Source organism: Brassica oleracea, chromosome C1 (assembly GCF_000695525.1).
Source record: "Brassica oleracea var. oleracea cultivar TO1000 chromosome C1, BOL, whole genome shotgun sequence".
In the NCBI taxonomy this organism is placed as follows: Eukaryota; Viridiplantae; Streptophyta; class Magnoliopsida; order Brassicales; family Brassicaceae; genus Brassica; species Brassica oleracea.
Genome location: NC_027748.1, coordinates 29039726 through 29056710, shown reverse-complemented (window position 1 = coordinate 29056710; position 16985 = coordinate 29039726). Strand labels below are relative to the sequence as shown.

Below are 16985 nucleotides of genomic sequence, written 5' to 3'. Positions count from 1 at the left end.
TACGCTAGGGTGTACACCCCGGTGTGTACGCTAGGATGTACATCTATGGTTCAAAGAGTTGAAAACGGTATGCGGAAGCAAAATTTAGGGTACACACAAAAACAATGAGTTTTACAAAAAACACAGTTTATGTTTTTTATAAGAATTTTTCTGTTGCAATTAAAAGAAAAGTTATATTTATGTTTACACAATTTAATATTTAGCTTAGGATTTATGAGATAGTATATAGTGTTTATTGTCTATAAATTATATGTTATAAGGTTGAATATATGACTTATATTTAATATTGCATTTGATTCATTTTAATCTTTTTGGATGCATTTTAAATATCTTTATTGTACATATATGTTCATTCATATGGGTTAGATGACACATAATAAGGGCTTGGATCAAAAATCTAAAGAAATGTGTACACTATAAGATTCTAGGGCCAAAATGAAAAGAAGCAAAACAAATAAAGACCAAATATGCAATTATGAGAAACTTGGCCATTGTTGTTATTGACCTTCCGATATGAGGCACGGCGACGAGAGCTGAGGACGGCGAGAAGGACGCACAATGTCGCGCTCCTGTGTACACCAATGTACGCTTCGATATACATCAGTGTATTGTGTACACCATTGCATCAGTGTACACTTCTAGATGTACACTTCCGGTGTACACTTCTAGATGTACACTTCTAGAAGTGTACACCAATGTCGCGCTCCTGTGTACACCAATGTACGCTTCGATATACATCAGTGTACACTTCTAGATGTACACTTCCGGTGTACACTTCTAAATGTACACTTCTAGAAGTGTACACCAATGTCGCGCTCCTGTGTACACCAATGTACGCTTCGATATACATCAGTGTACACTTCTAGATGTACACTTCCGGTGTACACTTCTAAATGTACACTTCTAGAAGTGTACACCAATGTCGCGCTCCTGTGTACACCAATGTACGCTTCGATATACATCAGTGTACACTTCTAGATGTACACTTCCGGTGTACACTTCTAAATGTACACTTCTAGAAGTGTACACCAATGTCGCGCTCCTGTGTACACCAATGTACGCTTCGATATACATCAGTGTACACTTCTAGATGTACACTTCCGGTGTACACTTCTAAATGTACACTTCTAGAAGTGTACACCAATGTCGCGCTCCTGTGTACACCAATGTACGCTTCGATATACATCAGTGTACACTTCTAGATGTACACTTCCGGTGTACACTTCTAAATGTACACTTCTAGAAGTGTACACCAATGTCGCGCTCCTGTGTACACCAATGTACGCTTCGATATACATCAGTGTACACTTCTAGATGTACACTTCCGGTGTACACTTCTAAATGTACACTTCTAGAAGTGTACACCAATGTCGCGCTCCTGTGTACACCAGTGTACACTTCTGGTGTTAACTGCGGTGCGGAGCGGGTGGGTTCGTAACATTCGAAGCCTTAACCCAAGCGAATATTCCAAAACTGCAACCTTGGTCCCTGAATTCTTGTCTTCTTTCGCTGTGGCCCTAAAGGTTTCAGATTGGTAGTGTATCCTTTCAAATTGACCCCAAACATTTCAGTTGTGCACTCAATACCCTAATGCACATAATTGAACAAATATATACAATGTGTACACATAAATGCAATCGAAAGTGATTAAAAGTAATATCAATGTTAGAATAACGGTTCCGTATACAAATATATATCAAACCTTTATCTTAATTTTTAAGTTTTTGTTTATTATCTTTGTTTTAAAGATACTTTATAATTATTTATTTTTTAAGAAAACCAAAAATTCATCAGACACTCTAGTGTACGCTCTGGTGTACACTAGATATACGTTGGTGTACACTAAGTGTACGCTCCTGTGGACACCAATGTACACTCTGATATGCATTAGGATGTAAGATGTACGCTCAGATGCACACAAGTAGAGGCTCTAGTGTACACTGGAATTGATGATGTAAAGTTTAGGTTATATTGCTTGATTTTTTATTGTAAGACATAAAGCTCATGATATAAGTATAGGGTTTTTATTTAAAGGGTCCTAGCTATTATTGTTTTATTTATTTTTTCATATTGTTTTTATTATTCTTTTGATTTAGGGTATAAAGTTTTGAGTTTAAGGTTTACAGTCTTAAGTTTAGGATTTAAGACTTACTTTAAATTACTTTAGGTTTTGAGTTTATGATCTTGAATATATGGTTTATGGTTAAGGATTTCGAGTTTTTTTAAAGATCATGGTTGAGGGTTTAGTGTATGGTTTTATGGTTTTGAGTATATTGTCCAAGGTATGGGATTTACGTTAAGGTATAAGGTTTAGTTTTTGGTTTTGAATATAATATCTAGGGTTAGAGTTTAGTGATTTTAGAATTTCAAAGTTTATGTTTAGGATTTAAGATTTGAATTATAGTGATTAGGGTTTAGATTTAGAGTTTACGATTTCGACGTCCGTATATATAAAAATAATATGTATAAAATAAGTGTTTATTTATATTAATAGAAAATACTAACAAGATACTATGTAAACAGAGTTTCAAAAAAAAAACTATGTAAATTAATAATATTAGAATATAAAATGTAACTTTAAGAATCCATTTAGATTTCTTTAAATAATAACAATAAATCATTCCTTTTATGTAAAGTTATAATATTTATATATATAATAAAATAATGTTTAAGATGATTATTCTTAAATAATAAATCGTCTCTTTTATTATTTGTTTATTAGTTTTAACAGCTTTGTTTTGTTTAAAATATTTATTTTTCACATAGTTTTGCATTTAAGTGTTTATATTATTTATGCACATATATTTGCATATAATAAGGGTTGTAAAGGAGCATGATTGAAGTCGACATAAGAAACGAACACGAAGACTTCAATTGTTTTTATAAAAGCAAATTAACATAATAAGGGTTGCAAATCTGAAAGTTATTGAGCCAAATTGTAATAAATCAACATCCAAGGGACTTAAATTGCAATAAGGATTAAACTGGTTCCAGATTGGATCCAAGCTTGGAGATGACGACGACTTCAATTTCCGGTGCACTGGCTGGAGAACAAGACGACGAGTGGAGCTTTGTGTAGTAGGCTTACAGGAGATCGTGGTCTGGTTGTTGTCGCTCTCGTATACCGGCATAAGCTCAGTAAAGCTCCGGTTCTTCGGTAAAGCTCTGGTTTGGTAAAGCTCTGGTTCGTTCAAGCTCCGGTCCAGCATGAGCTCCGTCAAGTTCAGGTTTAGAGATGAGTTTGCTGTACTGGGACTGGGATTTCTTTACAATCGATTTGGTGAGATTTCTTCACAATATTCGAGTTTTAAATCAACTGGGACTCAAGACTCTTACTTTGCAAAATGCAGAGATTGTCGGGTCAAGAATGGAGTTTGCGAGTCTAATTCCACCCAGCAGAGTCAGATTTCAGCTTTGTCTCTGTAATAAAAAGAGACAAATTATCTCAATTCATGGTGATGAGTAAAGATTGATGTTTGCTCAAAAAAAAAAAAAAAGAGAGTAAAGATTGAGGTAGGTCACGCACGTGTAAACAAGTTTTAGAGTTTAACTCTTTGGGTCATTTTTGCTTCCACATTTCACAAGTTGTCGAGTCAGAATCTATAAGTTTATGGGTCAAAAGGTCAAATTCGTCACCGATTTATTTCTCTCCCTCCTAGCGGCCCGTTTCGACAATAAAAACTTGCAGCGACCCACTTGGCCAATTAAAAACTTGAAGTGACCCTATGTCACAAGCCACTCCATAAAAACCTCCAACGTTACTTTTCTTAATGAGCTAGACCCTCCGTTACTTGTCCTGTTTAAAATTTGGAAACCCCCCGTTTAGTTGAAACGTAGCTTTTAATGAAAGCAAAAGAACGACAAGACTTTCTTCTTCCTTATATCTGAGTCTTGAGATGCCCAAACTGAAATTAGGGTTCTTCAAGTTTTCAAGTTAATATTTGTTCCTCTTCTCCATGGTGTTCGTAATGCTTATACCTTGTGAGAGTGTACAAGCAAAAACACAGCTTGGACAAAAACAGAGAGTGAGTACAAAAACATAGTACAAGTGAGAACAAGAGAAAGAGAAGTTGGCCGTGAGATGAGTGAGAGAACAAGAAGAAATCAGTCTCAAAAGTGACTGAAGAGAAGAAGAAGATAATGAAACCAGCCATGATGAAACTCTTCTTGCAGCTGAGAACCTGAGAAGAAGGCCGTGTGAGAAGTGGTTTCAGATGGTGATGGAGAGAAGAAGCCCACAAAAGAAGAAAAGCTTGAGGCAGAGAACAAGAAAGAATTGTTTCCAAGAGGGAGACATGAACAGAGAAGAAGAAAGAAAACCATGGTGGCGGTCAAAGAAGATCAACAAAGCTATGGGAGTTGCTGGATGTTCTAATCCATATATGGAGAGGATAAACATCAACTAAACAATGGAGCCAAGGAAGCTGGAATCAAGCATTCTAAAAGTCGGTTCTTCAAAATCAATCCTACAACATCTTGTTTCACCACTATTGTATGTTCCATCTGCTGCCCATTTTCCTCCAACCTATAAACGAATATGAATTCTTCTGTTTAATTAAAAAATATTATCAATCACATCAAAACACATGATCAAACTAATGTAATCAGAGAATTCCACATATAAATAAACCAAACTTACCTGTCCATCTTCCAGCGACTCCCGAATATACTCTTTCACCTTTCGATTTCAAACCCACAGGAACCTTCTTGATTTCAACTTTCTCACCAAACTCAAACTCACCCTCTCTCAAACTCAGTCTCGAATTCTCACAAGAACCAAACGAAACTCAAAGCCCCTCGAGTTCATCATTCTAAGCTCTCGACACTCTGGGAATTTTTACGACACTGAAGGGGTTAAAGTTGGAATGGTAAACTACATGCATCTAATTAAACATCATGTTGTTTTATTAACAAATCGTGCTGTTTTATGACCATCCCAATACGCAGCGCTTGACTTTAACGGGACAAGTAACAGAGGGACTAATTCATTAAGAGAACTGACGTTGGGGTTTTTCTTTTGAATATTTAATTTAGGGGTTTTTACACAAACTAAACTTAATTGAGGAGTTTTTACATTAAAAAACTTTCATAAACGAATAGATATTATATATATATTAGTTTTACGCAATATATGTTTTTTTACATATTATTAAATAATATATAAGGCAAATCTCCAAAATAACACATTTCTAAGTTTATGTCACAAAAATAGCCCTCAAAAACTAAAATGACCAAAATAGCATTTTATCTTTTAAAAATTTTAATTTTTTTTTACTTTTCAAAATTTGAAATCTTATCCCAAAACTCCACTCCCTAACTCTAAACCCTAAATCCTAAACCCTAAACCCCACCCTTTAACTCTAAATCCTGAACCCTAAACCCCACCCCTAAACTCTAAACCCTAAACCCTAAACCCTAAATCCTAAACCCCACTCCTTGACTCTAAACCCTAATGTCTAAATTAATTTACTATTGGGCTATAAATGTATATTTATCTCATTTGATAAAACATTAAGTGTTATTTTGGTCATTTTTATTTTTACAGACTATATTTATGACAAAAACTTTTTTAGTGCTATCCTAGTCATTTTTTCTAATACATATATATTGATAATTAAAAATTCAGTAACTATTAGGTATATGATTAAATTGGTGCAAAAACATAAATAAATTTTATTAATTCAGACAAATAGCATTTGGCGCAGTTATTGCGCTTAAGTGATTTTTTTTTAAATTAAAATAGAAGCAATTATTTCTTAATTGAAAAATACTTGCATAAATAGCTCTATTAAATAGGAGTTTTTATACGATCAAAGGCGTTCCCTGAACAACTACTGCTCGATAGAGATTTGTTTTCTTTTTGATATGATATAAAATTAAGTTTTAATGATATTAACATAGATATAAAGTAAATTTTTAATATTGATATCTGTTAAATAATATTTATACTCATATTGTTTTTTGATAATTTGTATTTCTTATAACAAAATTTTTGAATCACTGATAACAAGTTGTTTTTGTGGGATGTTTAATAGTTTTAAACATTTATAATTTTAAAAACATTATGAAAAGTTTTAAAACTAAATATTAAGTTGTCAATATATGTTCAAAATTTTTATCAAAAACAAATCAAAGCAAATTTCAAAACTAAAATACATATTTATTTTTATATGGTACACAATTTATTTCAAACAATATTAATATTTATTAAATGAAAATTCTATTATATAATTTTGTAATCATTTATATCTTGTTATAACAAAAAAATTAAAGCATTGATCAAAAAAATTTCAATGTGAGATTTTTAACTTTAGTCGTTTTTAAAATTTCAAAATATAACATATAGAGAAAATCTAAATTTTTACTATATAGTTAATGTGATTGTTTAATTTATTTTAATAGTTTAAAATTTAAAAAAATGATAGAGAATAGATTAATTTTTATCAAGTCTTTATTATTCAAAATCATTAATAGTCATATATATTTTAGCTATATTTGGTAATTCCGTTATTTTTATTTAAAGAAACAGTGAAGAACATTAATAATTAATTTATGATTAATTTGATAAATTTTTTATTATATATTTTAATGAACCAACATATTTTTTTAAGAATTCTAAGAATGATTAGGCGATGACACGTATCTAATATTGTAATTCTTCTCTTTGAAAAGTATTATTAAAAGTTTGACTTTTACTGACACTAAATACAAACTCGGTTAACAAACCCATTAAAACAAACATTTTCACAAAATATATTTATAAACGTAATGAAAGTTTAAAACTTTAGAACACAAAAATACTAAAAATTAGCAATTATTTATATTTATATTTTATCGAATGTTAAAAAAATTCTGCACTTTTAAACCGTTCTTCAAAATATAATCTATATACTATTAAAAGAAAAGTATTCTAAAAATTGACTATAAAAAGCTTGTTGCATTTATATATAATTATTTATTATTTTTGGTCTTACCATTAATTATTCTAACCATGTAATATTTTAAAATATTTAAATGAATTCTATTATTACTTCTCATTTCATGTGATACACTTTAAATAAAATACTTTTTCGCCAAATGTTATGGTTGTAATGAAATAACGTTATTCACCATATCTTATAACTAATGATATAGATCTACAATATTTAGACATTAATTATTAAAATGATTTAGCATATATCATACAACATATTATACAATGTCATCAACATTATATAGTTCCAAATATTTACTAAATCAAATTTGATAAAATAATGTCAATAAACCATCTGTTAAAGTTTATGTTTACTTTATAAAAATATTTTGTGAGATTCTTGACAAAGTTTTGGCAAGTTTAATAGCATAGTTATAGAATTTTTAATACTTTGTAAAAAAAGCAGTCTGTATATAGCAGAAGATATTCAATGGAACTTTTGTCCTTATAGTAAACAAGTAAGACAACAAGAACTTTGATGTGAGTAAATAAGTCCTTAAGGGTCATAAAACAACTTACTCAGGCACAAAGGTTTAAGGATTTACATAAAGGTTACAAACTAGGATGCAAAGACTCGTTAGATATAGGCTACTACCTGAAGTTTACTCACGTTTGTCCTCCTCAACCTCGTCTGCAAGCCCGTACAGAAGCTCATTCCTTTCAACATCGCCTGTAATCTTAATTCCACCACTCGTCAACGATATACCTTCCTCTTCAAACTCGTCCCCTGTTTCTGCTAAGTATGAATACCTGCAAGGTGCAAATATACATCTCTCGGTGAAAACCAAATAAGAGTCTTCATATCTTTGCACGATTGAAGTCAAAAAGAATTGAGAAAAAATGGTAGAACCTGGTAGGATTGTTGGATGGAGCCCAAAGGATGCATATGACTGCTAATAGGCCATAAGATAGTAGATTCCAAAACGCTGGAATGATCCACGCCATTCGCCAGAGTTCGCTTAAAGGGTCACTTGCGTTGAAGTAAAGCTGATAACAGAGACAAATAAGAATTTTTTCTTTGACTACTAGAGTGTTTCAAGTAATACGCAAGAGTCGTTACCTCAAAACCAATCCAAGCAATAGAGAGCAGAACAGAGACAGCTAGTGCGTTGGTAAAATTCCTATAAAGCTCAAGCTTAGCCATGTTTCTCTTAATCTGCAGTTGGACATTAGAAAGATAAGCAGAGCTAAAAAAAAAGGTAGCTGTCTTAAATAGATACTGAGTCTCTCTTACCTGAAGTTTCTCAAGGGTTCTTGCCAATGATGAGAAAATCCACAGAATAAAGCAAGCATCCAATATCGCCACTGGAATCACCAAATATATCAATGTCTTTCCAGAAAAGTCATTAATGTTTCCCAAATGCTCAACCAACTCAAGAGCCTCCGTTGCAACAAAATATACGACTCCAAGAAGAAGCACTCTCGAGGTTATCCCACCAAGTGTAGGCTTCACCACCCCAAAACCCATAGAGACAACCAAAAGAAGAAGCCTCGAAAGCGTCTTCTTAATGGAAGAAAACGTCACCGCCCACAGAGTAACATCCATCGGTCTCATCCCAGTGGAGTCGAAATTAGCGTACTCAAAGTACCTAACAGCCATCTCACACATCCCCAGAGCGATAACCAAAGTGATATGATAGTGCAGCTGAATGATATCCTTCCAGAACTTAACAAACCTCAGAAACCAAACGAGGCCGAGCAAGAGATAAGCCAAAGACATGAATCCGAAAAACTTCATCAAAGGAGCCACTTTTCCCGGCAAATAACCGTCGGGGTTCTTCCAAACCGTTCTCCCTCTGATCACAGTCCCGTCCAGCCCCGGGTCGCATATCACGAAGTAAAGATAGTACATCCCTGTTTTGTTTATCACCACGGTCTCCGGAAGCATAGCAGCTTCCGTCTTGTTCCCTTTAAAGAAAGTCTTGACCTGTCTCGGCCACTTATCATCATTAGAATCTCTTTTGATAATAACTTCGCCGAGAGTGCAAGAGCCAGCATCAGCAAGATCAGGAGTGCAGCAAATAGCATTGCTCTTGAGAAAAGATCCACCGATTCGATCACGGTCTTTCACCTCGAGTAGTATCGCTTCGACCAGACCTGCGGTCGACTGCATTGGGTTCTGTTTGCTAGCGGATTCCATCGTCCTCACGAAGGTTACGTCAGCAAACCTAAGAGAAGAGAGGCTTATACAACCGTTAGCTATACTTGAAAAAAACTCACTATCTGTAAAGGTGATGAGGAGAGAGATTGATTGATTGACCTTATAAAGGACTTTCCTTTAAGAGATATATCGGGAGAAGAAGAAGAAGTGTTTAGGTCTTGAGAGTTGGAAGCGTAGAGACCTTCGCTGCCGCCATGGAAGAATCGAGCATTGGCTTGTGGGATGAACTTTTCGTTCTTGTACTCGTGGATCGAGGCATTGGAAGCTCCGACGAGGAGCAGAATCCAAGCCGCCCAGAATCCTGTTGAGTGATTTTCCATGGAAATTGGTGATCGAAGATTCTCGATCGGGCAAGGGAGGAGGAATTTTGGGCACCGAGCTGATCCAAGATTCACGATGTTACACTTTATTACCAAAAATAAAATACTCTTTAAAGTTAGATATCAAATTTTTTGATGAAATGGAAGTATGAAACTATAGCTTTTCATTGGTAAATTGTAGAATTTCATAATAATAATAATTCCTATTTCATCTTATAAAAATTAGGTCTGCATTGATATATCCGATGGATATCAAAATAATGTAATAGTGGATAACTGTTGGCACAAAAAAGTTATACTCCATTTTTTTCATAGTTGTCATTCTAGTTTTTTTTTATTCTTACACAAAAAAATGTCATTTTACAATTCTAATACAAATTATACTTAATTTCATCTGAAAATTAATTGCAAACTGGATTGGTTTTATAAATAATTTTATTTATCTCAAATACTATTGGTCAGAAAAATGTAATTAATAACAATTTACGTATATTTCCGCTATTTTTTTAGTCTCTGTGAAAAATGTCAAATTGACACTTATTCAGAAACGGAGATAGTATCAAATAAAAATTTTGAATTATAATACTCTGAAATTTTAGTTATAATAGAGATACTATTTTTATATTTTGAATCACCTTTAAAAAGGTGAGAATATAAATATTATATGTAATATATTATCATGTATCAAAATTATAGTTCAATTCAGTGTAGGAAGTTTTTCATCCATTGTTAAATGACTGATGCATCTAATTGATCATGTATCACAAATATCCTTTTTGATTCAAATTGATTTTTCTCTCCTCAAATAAACTTATAAATTATTTAGTGACTAAAGAGCACCAAAACGACCCTAATAATTCGCGCCTTGTGCGGAATATGGTTATTAATTTCGTTATTTTTAATAAAAAGACATTAAATCTGTTTAATCTAGATATTGGTTTGGTTTTAAGTTTTTTTTTTTGTTTTTAATCTTCTAAAATATAAATATTATTTTAAATTAATATTCATTTTAGTTTATTCGGTTAAAATGTTTGATTTTTTGGTTTTTTCGGGTAAAAACCAAAAGTTAATATTATTTATTTATTTTGATGTTATGAATTTTAGATAGTCGTCATGTCGAACCAATAGTTTCATATTATAGTTTCTAAACAGATAATAGTTTAAGAAAAAGAAAAGAAAATTAGTATTTCACTACAATTTGGTCGGTAGTGAAAGAAGCATTAAGAAAAAATATTTCAACTTTAAAAAAAAATTAGATACTTCAGTTGTGGTGAATACTTAGTTACAAGGTGCTCACATCAAGGTGCACATGTATGTGTATGAAAAAGTATATAAAAATAGTTGACAAATATATAAAAATATTGTTAATTAATATTAAATGACATTTTTGTTCAAAATAATACATGAAAGATAAAATTAAAGTTAATTTAAAATAAAAAAGGCCTTGACATTAGTTATTTTTTACATATAAAGAAAATAAAATTGTATCCGTAAATACTAGATAGGGGTGGGCACATATCGAATATCTGGGTATTTGGAAGCATTCGTGTCGATTCGATCTTTAGCCACCTAGATATTCGGTCTCTGATATCCAAAATAATTTATAATTTTAAAGAATATCCGATTTGATCCGTAAATAAAATAAAATTTTAAAAATAATTGAAAAAATTAATAATAACATTTTATTACAAAAATAAAACATTATTTAACTTTTTAAATTCTAGTACCTAATATAATAAATTAAATTCATAAAAATATTGTATAACTGATATAAAGTATAATATATATAACATATATATATATAATTCTTTACATATATGTATATATATATGCATATAACAGATAGAATTAGATACATGTTCCTACAAATATTGGTATTTGTGATTTGCTTCTTTTTTGGATATTGTATTTTAGTATTTGATTTATTTCGTAGAGTTACGGATATCTAGTTTTTTTGGTTCAAATCAAAACGGATAACGAATCGAATCAAAATTTATGAATATTTTGCTTATGTTCTTAAAAATATTGGTATTTGTGATTTGCTTCTTTTTTGGATATTGTATTTTAGTATTTGACTAGGTTAAGATCTGCACCTAGCGCGGAATGAACATTATATATAAAATTTATTTTATGTATTATATATTTTTACATATTATAAAATAATAAATATATATTGAATAATCAAAAGTCAGTAACTATTACATATACAATTAAATTGGTACGAACATATAAATCAATTTTATTAATCTAAACAATATTTTTTTATTTGATAGGATATGTAATTGAATTTAAATGATATTAACATATATAGTATACTTTTAATATTAATGTCTATTAAATAATGCTTTCTACTCATATGATTTTTTTATTATTTGTATTTTTTATAGCTTCAATAGCTAAAACTTTAAATTTCTGATAATTTATAATTTTTTTAAAAAAGTAAAGTTGTCATTTTTCGTTCAAAGCTTTTATCAAAAAAATTGTTCAAAATAAATTTCGAAACAAAAATATTTATGTATTCTATAGGGTTTATAGTTTAATTTAAAACGATATATATATATAATTTTAATCTTAATAATTAATTAAATTAGACTTTTTATTTATATGATTTTGAAATCATTTGTATTTTGTTATAAAAAAATTATAAACTATGGATCACAAAATTTGAATGTGAGACTTTTAACAATTTTAGTAAATTATAGTCGTTTTTAAAAATTCAAAATATAACATGTACAAAAAAATCTAAATTTTTATTATATGGTTATTGTGATTGTTTAATTTATTTTAATATTTTAAAATAAGCAAATATGATAGAAGATACACTAATTTTTATCAAATCTTCAAAATCATTCATTGTCATGTATACTTTAGCCACATTAGGAAATTCCGTAACTTTTATTTAAAGAAATAATAAAGAACATTAATAATGAATTTATGGTTAGCTTAATAAAAAGCTTATTATATAATTAGATGGACCAACTTATTTTTCTAATGATTCTAAGAATCAACCTAGTGATGACATGTGGCTACAAAAAAGTTGTAATGTTTCTCAATTAATATATACTAGATTAAGACCCACGCAATAGCGCGGAATGAATGTTATATATAAAACTAATGTTCATCTATTATTATTTATTTGTATTCATTTACGTATTATATATATAATTAAATTAGAGTAAAAACATAAATAAAAAACAATACATCTTGTTTATTTACGATATTTTTTGGTAAATAAATCAAAACAATCATTTTATTTATTTTATATGGTATATAACTAAATTTCAATAACATGGACATAGATATATAGTATATTTTAATATAAATATTTATTATTGAGAATTCATACTCATATGATAAACGTAAAATTTCTAATGTGCGATTTTTTAAATGCAAATTTCAAAATTAAAATATTAAGGTTTCAATACTTTTTCAATACAAATTTGGAAATTATCATATTTAAGTATTTTTCTATGTTTATAGTTTAATTTTAAATTATATTAATATATAATATGAATGTCTAGTAAATGAGACTTCATATTCATACGATTTATGATCATTTGTATCTTGTTATTACCAAAAAAAGTTAAACCACTGATCACAAAATTTTAGTGATGAGACATTTAACGTTTTTAATAATTTATAATTGTTTTAAAAATTCAAAATATAACATATAGTAATTATTTTTTTTAATTATATAGTTAATGTTGTTGTTTAATATCTTTTAATAATATAAAATTAAACAAAAAATAGCTAAGATACAAAAATTATTATCAAATATTTATTATTCATAATCATTGATTGTCATATATACGTCAATCATATTAGACAATTCCATAGCTTTTATTTAAGGAAAGTGCGAGAATATTCTTTTCTATACTATTTATCAATTTAATAGATAGTTTAATAAAAAGTATAATATAAGTTAAGATGGACCAACATATTTCTCTAAGAATTCTGAATTTCATTCTTATGGTGACACGTGGCTACAAAACAATGTTATAATGTTTCTCAATTAATATATAAGGGATGGGATTTGTTTCGTAGAGTTACGGATATCCAGATTTTTTGGTTCAAATCAAAACGGATAACGAATCGAATAAAAATTTACGAATATTTTGCTCAACTTTATCCGTAAACAATAAAAAAAAGTATAGTTTGGCTTTTGTTTCGTTATCTATTTTTATTTGAACCGAAAAATCCAGAGTTTTATTGGAACCATGTATGTGAGTTTTATATTAAAAAAACGCAAAGTACATAGTGTGAACACATTTATGAATATAATGTGAACGCGCTAGCATATTTATTGTCAAATCATTGTGAAGCTGGCACGTGTCTATTATAGTGTGGATGCATTTATTACAATGCTTCTCTTTTAATATATAAAAGATTTGTCATTAATGAATTGTAAACTAATTCATCGTAAACGGTTTGTTGTATACGGCAAATTTTCTCCTTAGTCGGCAATTTGTAGTAAACATACATGTGATTACGATAAAATATTTTCCTCGCAATTTGACTTTACGACGATTATATGTTTCGTCGTAAGGTCTTCGTCACCTTTTCTTCAATTTACGATAATAAAAATTTTCGTAAAGTTTTGTCGTTATGCACATGTTTTCTTGTAATGATAAGATTCAATAAAGATTGCAAAGTTTAGTAACCACCTTCTTTTCCTCGCTGATCATTGTAAGTTTAGTCCAACCATTAATGACTACAAATCATACTTCCTCATCAATCGCCTGAATGACATGTCTCATCCAAAATTTTCAGTGACCAAACACTCTTTCGTCTAGCGTGATAAGCTTTTGAACCGCAATTAGTTATTTCATACTACCTCCGTTCTCGAAAGTAAGATGTTTTAGATTTTTTTTCTTGTTCCACAAAGATAGATTTTCTATATTGTTAAGGTACTTTTTTATACTTTTGAGTAACATTAATTGAGAATATTTGAATTGATTAGATTTCATTGGTGGAAAGTTATTGGAAAATGTATAATAAAGTAAAAAATAAATTAAATTATAAACATTTATTAAATTATTAATAAGCGTGCATATTCTAGAAAATCTTATTTTCAGGAACAGAAGGAGTATTATACATGTTGTTTCCAAGACTTCAACTTGTAAAGGCGATATTCCAAATCGTATAGGTTGTCCAGCTCTTAGACCAAATGAAAAACTTAGAACGGGATAATACGAAAGATCAAAGATATGAGATTCCTCTTCAACAAATACCTTTATTTTAATTTACTTGAACAATTTTTTTTTTGGGTGTAAATGTTAAATTTTATACCAATTTATGTTTTTGACAGAATTACCGAGATTACAAAGAAAACAGAAAACACAAATATTAAAATACAATGCAATAAGAAAACTACAACGAAAGACCGACCATAGCCGGGCCAGGACAACTAGATGAATTGTGCGAGGATGAAACACCGACAAATTATCAATTTACTTGAACAGCTGATGTTCAATCATATATATATGACTACACAAAAGTTGTATATCAACACTGACAAATTATAAACTATTCAAGGTAACTTTTTGTAACAACAGTTGCTTCTCTAACAAGAAAACACTACTCACCAAAAACTCTAAGCTCATGTTCTTTAGCTTGTATTTTCTTTTTATCTTTGAAAACGGCTAACCTAATCTCTATTAAGTGTGCTTTAATATTTGATAAAAACAGTGTGCTTTAATATATATTCTAATATTTTTAATTTTTTGAACATATAAAACTTTTATGACGGTTAAGTTTTCGTCTGTTCATATTTTCCAAGTGTTAGCGGGAATTTGACTTGGTTTTGTTGTGATTTACGAATGCATTGTATTTAAAAAAAATCAAATCTCCAAAATAGCACATTTCTAAGTTTATATCACAAAATAGCACTCAAAAACTAAAATGACCAAAATAGCTCTTTTCTAAGTTTATCCTTTGAAAATTTTAATTTTTTTATTTTTCAAAATTTGAAATCTTATCCCCAAAACCTCATTTCTCAACCCTAAACCCTAAACCCTAAACTCCACCCTTTAACTCTAAACCCTAAGTTTGTGACTTTTGATAAAACATTAAGTGCTATTTTTGTGACTTTTGACCTTGAATGCTAGTTTACGAACAAAAACTTGATTTAGTGCTATTTTTGTCTTTTTTTCTGAAAAACATATAAAGCCTTTTTTCAATGCCAAATCGGTACTCCAAAATAGCAATATTTTTCTATTGACTTGCATTGCTAGTAATTTGTATTATACGCCTCACTCTTACGTACACCAAGGACAAATGTTTTTTTTTTTCGATAACAATGTAAAGATATTATTACAGGTTTTTAGATTTTTGACAGAAATACAACGACAACAAGAAGCAGAAGAAAATAAAATAAAAACTAGACAGCAACTCAATATAATCTAAGCAGCGACAGACACAACAAGCAATAAACACTATCAAGAGGTTTCTACCAATCCGCAAATCGCTTGCCGCAAAAGAAATAGTTACAATTATAACGAGAGCTGGAACCAGGTAATATTAGCTTCCCCGATGATCCACTCTTTGAGAATTAACTCACCCAAGAACAGCTCACTGATGACATCTTGAGCATCCACCCACAAGAACAGACAATCATGCCAGCAGACTAGCACACCCGCATCAACAAGACGAGCGTTATTCAGACCCGATAGCCTCCCTGGATCGCCACAGGCGAAGGACCTACACCAAGAAGACAGAGATAGAAGGCACCACCTAGCATAGGCAGGGATGAGGTAGCCCAAGAACTCGATTCTGAAACCAACCAGCCCAGCACGCGACACCACGAAGAAGGAGAGGCGTGGTTGACAAGACCAACTCCTAACCTTCTCTCTCACACCCACAACGGAGAACCCGCAGCGGACCTAACCGGCTTGGACCAAACGCATCCAAAGAAGAAGTATCCAAGCTTATTCTATACACCAGCAACAAGAAATCAGGCCAGAGAAAACCGCAAAAACCAACCCGGACTGAGCTCAAAGGACCTGCAAAATCGATAAGAGAGGCAGCACAGCCGCCGCTGTCAAGAGACCGACACGGCTCCTGGGAAATGCTAACCTTCCGCACAGTACCACCACGAAGGCGACAAGTTCACAGACCACATGAACCCGCAACCACCAATGCCGCACGCCCTCTGCGAGAACCGAAGAAGGGAAATCGAAGACTGTCCAAAAGCTGGGACATGTGGTACCGGAGACAGCTACACCAATAAACACGAGCTCGAAACCGCAGAAGCTTGTCGACAAAGCTCCGGAGGCGATGTCCGAACAGATACTAGGTAGCTAAGACCAGAAGAAAAGGACCCCATGACATTGCACGAGCTGACATAGACGACAGCTTCGATCCGCAACATCATAAGCCTCCACAAGCCACCACCGAAAGACCCAACACACGCTGGCGTCGACGGCTAAGCAAATAACTCCGAGACTCTCCTGATTCCGAGAAGGAGGAGGCGATTCGCCGAGACACCAAGACAAACCCAACAACCACCAGTCGACTTCACTCCACGGTACAC

At 31.3% G+C, this 16985-nt stretch overlaps 1 protein-coding gene and 1 long non-coding RNA gene across 2 annotated transcripts; both read right to left on the bottom strand.

Moving 5' to 3' along the window:
- Window positions 1-3108: 3108 nt before the first annotated feature.
- On the bottom strand, window positions 3109-4820 carry LOC106300702. Its single transcript, XR_001262056.1, has 3 exons — window positions 4640-4820; window positions 3527-4525; window positions 3109-3420 (listed from the first exon to the last, which is right to left on the bottom strand). It is a non-coding gene; the product is annotated as an uncharacterized LOC106300702 (long non-coding RNA).
- A 2548-nt stretch (window positions 4821-7368) lies between these two features.
- Window positions 7369-9584, bottom strand: LOC106330092 (transmembrane protein 87A). Its single transcript, XM_013768664.1, has 5 exons — window positions 9234-9584; window positions 8208-9141; window positions 8034-8129; window positions 7824-7960; window positions 7369-7723 (listed from the first exon to the last, which is right to left on the bottom strand). The coding sequence occupies exons 1-5, from the start codon at window positions 9452-9454 to the stop codon at window positions 7576-7578; spliced, it is 1536 nt and encodes a 511-aa protein (XP_013624118.1). The 5' UTR covers window positions 9455-9584; the 3' UTR covers window positions 7369-7575.
- Between the last annotated feature and the right edge of the window lie 7401 nt (window positions 9585-16985).

Coding starts and splice junctions, on each gene's coding strand:
- LOC106330092 (XM_013768664.1), bottom strand. CDS start 9,454: ATGGAAAATCACTCAACAGGATTCTGGGCGGCTTGGATTCTGCTCCTC. Junction 7,961..8,033: donor TTGCTTGGATTGGTTTTGAG/GTAACGACTCTT, acceptor CTCTGTTATCAG/CTTTACTTCAACGCAAGTGA. Junction 7,724..7,823: donor CCATCCAACAATCCTACCAG/GTTCTACCATTT, acceptor TGCACCTTGCAG/GTATTCATACTTAGCAGAAA.